Source organism: Conger conger, chromosome 7 (assembly GCF_963514075.1).
Source record: "Conger conger chromosome 7, fConCon1.1, whole genome shotgun sequence".
NCBI lineage: Eukaryota > Metazoa > Chordata > Actinopteri > Anguilliformes > Congridae > Conger > Conger conger.
The window spans coordinates 26,045,430-26,052,491 of record NC_083766.1 but is presented as its reverse complement, the minus strand read 5'-3'; the positions used below and the strand labels follow the sequence as shown (position 1 = coordinate 26,052,491).

General features: G+C 44.5%; 1 protein-coding gene across 1 annotated transcript; it reads left to right on the top strand.

The window, feature by feature from the left end:
* The first annotated feature begins 205 nt into the window (after positions 1-205).
* Positions 206-6,753, top strand: rnf14 (ring finger protein 14). Its single transcript, XM_061248625.1, has 8 exons — positions 206-315; positions 1,115-1,277; positions 1,365-1,495; positions 3,294-3,815; positions 4,242-4,470; positions 4,978-5,150; positions 5,496-5,626; positions 5,824-6,753. The coding sequence occupies exons 2-8, from the start codon at positions 1,127-1,129 to the stop codon at positions 5,879-5,881; spliced, it is 1,395 nt and encodes a 464-aa protein (XP_061104609.1). The 5' UTR covers positions 206-315; positions 1,115-1,126; the 3' UTR covers positions 5,882-6,753.
* The last annotated feature ends 309 nt before the right edge of the window (positions 6,754-7,062 follow it).

Sequence of the window (7,062 nt, the reverse complement as noted above, 5' to 3'; positions counted from 1 at the left end):
GACCAATTCCTTGTGTTTTTCCCACAGTACCAGTAATATTGCATTTGGCTAAACGAAAGACTGTTTTTCGATGGTTAGAAGTCAATAAATACATGCGACTAAATTATTAAAACGCACACATTAAAACATGCTGACGTCTGAGAGCGCACTGGGTTCATCTGTGGGTTAGCTAAGTATAGGCGGTGCGGCTGTTCTTCGCGGTGCTTTCCAGTAGAGGGGTGTCTGTTGTTTTCAGTTCAGTCGTTATGCGCTTCTCAGCCGGCTAGCCTATCCCCTGTCATCTTTGCCGTCTTCCTGTCCGTGCGGAGGAGCAAGGTATTGGTGGGCCATTTGCTAAATGAATGTCACACTTGTTAAAATCATTAACGTTACGCGTGTATCATATTTTTGTGAGTCATGTAGGTCTAAAAGTAATTAACAAAACTCGCTCTACGGTTATATGTACTTTTTATTACTCTTAAAACTGAATTTTAAGCCGTTTGGGCCTAGCCAACTGTGTAGCTAGCTTGCTCGGGCTCATACTACGGTAATGATAACAAGCTGTCAAACTAGCAGCCTAGATTATAGCTATCACTTAGAAGAGGCTAATGTAATGGAACTTTTCACGAGCCTAGTTAGCTTTCTGTCCAGTTAGATAATGTCCAGGAATGCTACTTAAAATAGTTCAGTAACGAAACTGATTTTTAATAATGACAATTTTTAGATTTAAGTAGGTAACTTACCTAGCTTGTCATCTAGCCCATGCAACATTACTGTTTGTGCATTAATCTGCGTTTTGGCAATGTAGCAATAACAACTACGCACGTATTTAGAATTGCAGTTAGCTATAACGCCACAGACCACTTGAAATGAGGACACGCTTTATTTCGCCAAACTAAGCAAACTAGCTTGCCACATCCTGAGATTGATTACAGTGTAGCTGACATCAAAGTATATCTCGCTGGGCGACGTCACGGTGTGGAACAGATCAGGGCTGATCTTGCTTGGCCATTTTTAACTATTCTCGGAGTAGCCTACCATGTTTAGCTAATAGTGACCCATCGTATGTTGAGAGGTTGTTTTCTGTAATCGTGCTGCACGTCCACAGATCAGTGCGACTGTGTTATTTTTTCAGGAATGCAAATCAATGTCGCAAGATCAGGAAGAACAAGAAGATGAGTTGCTGGCTCTAGCGAGCATTTACGATGAGGAGGAGTTCCGTAGGGCCGAGTCTGCTCAGGGTGGTGAAATCCAAATCTGCCTGGAGCTGCCTCAAGATTTTAAAATTGTCCTAAAAGGTAGGCGTTTCTCATGTAAATATTGTTACGTTACCTGCTTAGGTCAGCAATTAGCAAGTGCTAAAATTTTTCCCTCGTTTTTGACAGGGGAGAAACAAACTGAACATGACGTATCTTTTCTACCTCCGCTGGTTTTGAACTTTGAACTGCCTCGGGACTACCCATCAACCTCTTCGCCTGAGTACACGCTGAGCTCCAAGTGGCTCTCTCGGGCCCAGGTAAGATAGACCAACAGCAGTGATGGAAATTACATTACCCACGAACTTGAGCCATGGGATGAATTCATTCAATTTGTGAATATTTGAGGGAGAATGGTGGGAGGACATGGTTGAGTTTCCACATCTGCAAAGATAACTGTACTTAAGAATCCCCACTTGCCATAGTGTTGAATGTCTTTACTTTAGCCTAAGACGCTTACATGACAGAGCAGTGTTTTGAAATATGCTTTCAGTATGCTTCTTCAGAGTGATTTGAATGATTGTTTGACATGTTTTATAAAACATAGCCAATTTAATTATATGATTTTCAATCTGCAAAAGTCATGCATTGTATTTTCAGAAAAAGCTGCACAGTATGCTTGAGCATACTTGAATTAGCATTGATTTGTACATGGGACAAGGCAGGGATACTCAAACTTACTCAGAAAGGGCTGATGTGGGTGCAGGTTTTTGTTCCAACCAATCAGTTACACACCTGATTCTACTAATCAAGGTCCTTAGCGATGACTCTAATGGTTGATTAGTAGAGCCAGGTGTGTAACTGCTCGATTGGAACAAAAGTCTACACCCACATCAGCACTTTGTGAGTATTCCTGTTATATTTACATAACAGCTATTCCTTTGATGCAAATTATGCTAGCCCTGCCTACTTTATTAAACCAGTTGATATTGAATAATACGTTTAAAGGTTGAACTTGCAACCACCATCTTAGAGTTTGTTCTTTGTCCATACAATTTTAAGCCCGAGGCAAGCAAACTAAAGTTTGCCCTTCAAAGCTTTTTTTTTTTTCAAATCTTGTTATTTTTTTAACTTTTCTCTTGTCAGCTCTTGTCACCTGGAATGGCTGAAATTGCAATTTATTGGGGCTGCTATTATCAGCCCTGTTACTGACTGCCTGTGAGCCTCTTGGTGCTATTCGGTGCAAGAGCACCCTGTACAGTCAAGGGACACCAGCTGGCAGGGTGTCATTCAGGAAGTGTCAGTGTTCAGCCCAGTGTGTGTGAGATTCTGTTGCGTGGGAGTCTGTTGGTAATGTTTATGTATGTAGAGCAGGGCTCTCGAGTGCTCCTATTTGAAAATGGATGTTTGCTAAATGGGGGAAAGAGACAAATTTAGGAGCGCATCTACTAAATGGGATGATTTTGTAATGTAGGTGCACATGGCAGTGGAGGGCTTCTGATAGGCCCCTGGCTTATTGTGTATTGTGAAGAAAACGGGTTCCCCCTCTCGAGCCGGGTTTCCCCTGAGATTTCTAGCCATGGGGGAGTTTTTTTTTCTCTCCACTGTTTGAGTGCTTTTCTCCCCAGTGGGGAGTTTTGCTTGTTTTTCTGGGGTTCAGGCTCGGAGGGTGTTTCATAAAACAGGATTACTCAGTTAGCTGGATAATAATGCTTAGTAAAACCCGGAGCAGATCTTGTTACTTCAGTCCATGTTCCAGCTTTAGGGGAAGTGGCTCTGCCTCTGGGTTTCACTTATCCAACTGACTCTAATCCTGCTTTCTAAAACAGGGCCTTGGCGTTTGCCCAGTTTCTCCTTTCTCTGTAAAGACTGGGTCACTGTAAAAAGCTTGAGGATTTAAGATGGCTGCCCTTGTGTTTCAGCTGAGCACTCTGTGCCGAGTGTGTAAAGACTGGGTGTCTAAAAAGCTTGCTGTGCGAGTAACAGTGAGGATTTAAGATGGCTGCCCTTGTGTTTCAGCTGAGCACTTTGTGCCGAGTGTGTAAAGACTGGGTGTCCATAAAAAGCTTGCTGTGCGAGTAACAGTGAGGATTTAAGATGGCTGCCCTTGTGTTTCAGCTGAGCGCTCTGTGCCGGCGGCTGGATGAGCTTTGGCGGGAGACCCAGGGCAGCGTGGTGCTGTTCTCCTGGATCCAGTTCCTCAAGGAGGACGTCCTCGGCTTCCTCTGCCTCGCGTCCCCGCTGGAGGTAGCCGGCGGCCCCGCTAAGAGCCTTCCGGAACGGAAGCGGAGCGACGGCGATGGGAAGACGGCGGGGGGCGTGCCGGGAGACGACGGCGGCGGCCAGGATCCGCCGGACCCGCGCGCGGTGGTGGAGGTGGACCCGCGCGCCAACATCCTACCTCAGCTCCTGGACTTCGACGAGGCCCAGCGGCAGAGGGTGTTTGATGGGAAGGTGTTCTGCTGCGGCATCTGCTTCACCGAGAAGCTGGGCTCGGGCTGCCTGCTCTTCAAGGAGTGCGCGCACGTCTACTGCCGGGCCTGCCTCAGCGAGTACTTCCAGATCCAGATACGGGACGGGAACGTCCAGTGCCTTAACTGCCCCGAGCCCAAGTGCACCTCAGTGGCCACGCCCTCGCAGGTACACCTGCTTCACTGTTTTATCCTTTGATATCGTCTTTATATGATGAAAAGCACGATGTAAATAAAATGTATTATTATGATTACCTGTCTCTGTACCACTGCTGTATTCCAGGGGTGTCCTGTGTTCTGTAAACCACTTTGATATCATCTCTGTATGATGAAGAGCACAATATATTACATTACATTACATTAATGGCATTTTGCAGTAAAGCATAAAAAATACAAAACAATTGCGTATTTGACCCAGGTCTGATCAGGCCCTTGATAAGCAGAGCAAGATGTCTTTTTCCTGGGGATAAAACAAAAACCTGCACCTACATTGGCCCTTTTGGGATAAGACAGGACACCCCTGGTCCCCTCCTATGACCTGCTGACATGCTAATGAACGAGTATTGATGTGTGTGTTTGTTGTTTTGGTATGAAGGTGAAGCTGTTGGTTGGGGAAGAGCTGTTTGCGCGGTACGACCGTCTCCTGCTCCAGTCCAGCCTGGACCTCATGGCGGACGTGGTGTACTGCCCGCGGCAGATGTGCCGCACCGCGGTCATGGTGGAGCCGGACACCACCATGGGCATCTGCTCGTCCTGCCAGTATGCCTTCTGCACCCTGTGCAAGCGCGGGTACCATGGCCTGTCCCACTGTCGAGCCACTGCTGGTAACGGCCTTACACCGACGCTAAGCCTTACCCTAAACATGAACCCTAGCCCTAATCTTTACACTAACCCTGATCCTAGCCCTTACCCTCCAAATGAACCCTAACCCTAATCTTTACACTAACCCTGATCCTAACCCTTACCCTAAGCATGAACCCTAACCCTAATCTTTACACTAACCCTGATCTTTACACTAACACTGTCCCTAACAAACAAATAATAACTGAATAGCTGTAGGAATACTGGATCCTAAAACTTACACTGTTAGGACTGAACAAATGCACATAAAACTTGAAAACAAGAGGGGCCAAATTGTTCCTGCTTAAATGCTCCAGTACTCTGAATGGCCAGTGCAAGCTTATCTTTCTCAAGGGGCCCTGATAAGGACAAAAAAGGGGGAAAAGTTTACCTAACCCTACTAGAAAAGTATTTGAATCCAAAACAGTTGTGGTGGCTGTTTTCCTGACTGGGGTGGACTTTCCTGTCTCCGTGTCTCCCCCTGACGGCAGACGAACTCCGAAGCCTGCGGGATGAGTACGTGTCGGCCAGCGACGACGGGAAGAAGTTTCTGGAACAGCGTTACGGCAAGAGGGTGATACAGAAGGCAGTGGAGGAGTCGTTCAGCAGAGAGTGGCTGGATCAGAACTGCAAAGGCTGCCCACGCTGTGGCACCAACATACAGGTGCTGTGTCTGTAACGCCTGCCCTGTATGCCAGCGCCTTGACCCTTAAGGGTGTTGGGTTGAATCCTAGGCTGTGTCCGGAACCGCTTACTTGCTTACTTTTGAGTAGAAAAGTTCAGTACACTGGATGAGCAAGCAAAATCTTCTGTAAATATAATGTACTTAAAATCCCCATCCAGGGATTTTAAGTACACTACAGTTACAGAGAATGTGGCCTACTTAAAACTGTCTCATCCTGTGAACTCAAAAAGCTTGCTCGATAGTATGAAAGGGCGCTGATTCAGGCGCCAATCTCATCTCTTCACATCAGGCTACTGTAATACTGTGCCTTTTATTTTATTACAGAAGGTAGACGGCTGTAACAAGATGACGTGCACATCTTGCAAACAGTATTTCTGCTGGCTGTGCCTGAGTCAGCTAACACGAGTTAACCCGTACAGCCACTTCAACAACCCTGCATCTCCCTGCTACAACCAGTGAGTATCCAAAGCTCTTTGTGTATGACTACATTGCTTTCCAGATCATGAGAGCGAGAGATTCTACATTAGGTTGCACTTGTAGTACGAGCACTATTTCCGAATGGGATGGGTTTTGAGGGAAGATGAGGGAAAGTTAATGCTCATAATCTGGTGTAAAATGCATTTTGTATGTACGTGTTTGCGTGTCACTTCAGGCTGTTCCAAGGAGTGGATATTGACGAGGATGAATTCTGGAGTGACGAAGATGACTGATCAGAAGGAGGCTTGATGACCTCACTCTTGCACCTTAATTTCACAACCCACACAATCTTCCAATGAATTTGAATTATAATCAAGTATAATCAGGAGTTGTACTCTACGAAGAAAACCCAAAAACAAACATGTGTTAAAGGTATGACTTTATGTAGTAGAGTCCTTCAACAGTTGTTTTTACCAGATAAATGTTTATTTTTGAAGAAAGACAAATAATGGATTGGAAATATATCGGCATGTGAAAGCCCTGTATGTATGATATTTCTCTCCCAGAGAACTTGTTTAAGATCTCATGGTGCTGGGGGTTCTTCCCCCAGATACTGTGTTGGCTATGCCAAGTGTTCAGAGAGGCCTGGTTTAAAGGATGGCCTGTCCTGTTCTTTGCAAACAGAGGTCTGAGTTTCACAGACTGCTTTGTGTCCATGGAGACATTGCCCTAAATTATGTGTAAGATAGTGAAGGTTCTTGTTACCCTGGATCTTGTAAAACAACTTATTTGGAGGAGAAATGTTATATCTTTTTTACATTGTCTCAGAAACTTAAAAAGGAACACTATTTGCCTGCTACTTTAAATTGTTACATCTTTTCACTTTAAACACTGAAAGTAATCACAGTAAAGTAAGCTGTACATCATTTCTCCTCAGTTAATCTGAATACTATGCGTAATAGTATCTTCCATAATGAAACTGACGTTTAATCATGGCGTATGGATGTGTACATAAAGCTTGGCAAATGTGTTTGATTGCCATCAAACAGCTATAGAATGTTGTTGGTTTAGAATCCATACGTCCACTGTTATAAATAATTTGTAACTGTTGATAAAGATTTGTCCGGAATGTTTGTGTTGCCAAATAAACTGACATGGGAAAGGATTGCTTTGCTTCCTTTTTTACAATTAGTACATGATACAATACACATGGTACACATAGGTTTACATATAATTCTTCTGAATGGTGTACCTTCTGCAGTTGTGATGTTGTCCTTCCCATCTCATGTGTTTTACTACTTTGAATTAAGAGCAGATAGAGCTTAGAAATTCTAAAGTAATAAATGTCAGTAGTAATCTGAAGGTCTGACCATTTGATTCACAAATGTCACTCGTTGATTCTTGCTAGAGACCTAACATTTCTTCACGTTTACTGCCAATGTCATTTAGGTGAAGCAGGGTTGCCCACACCCTG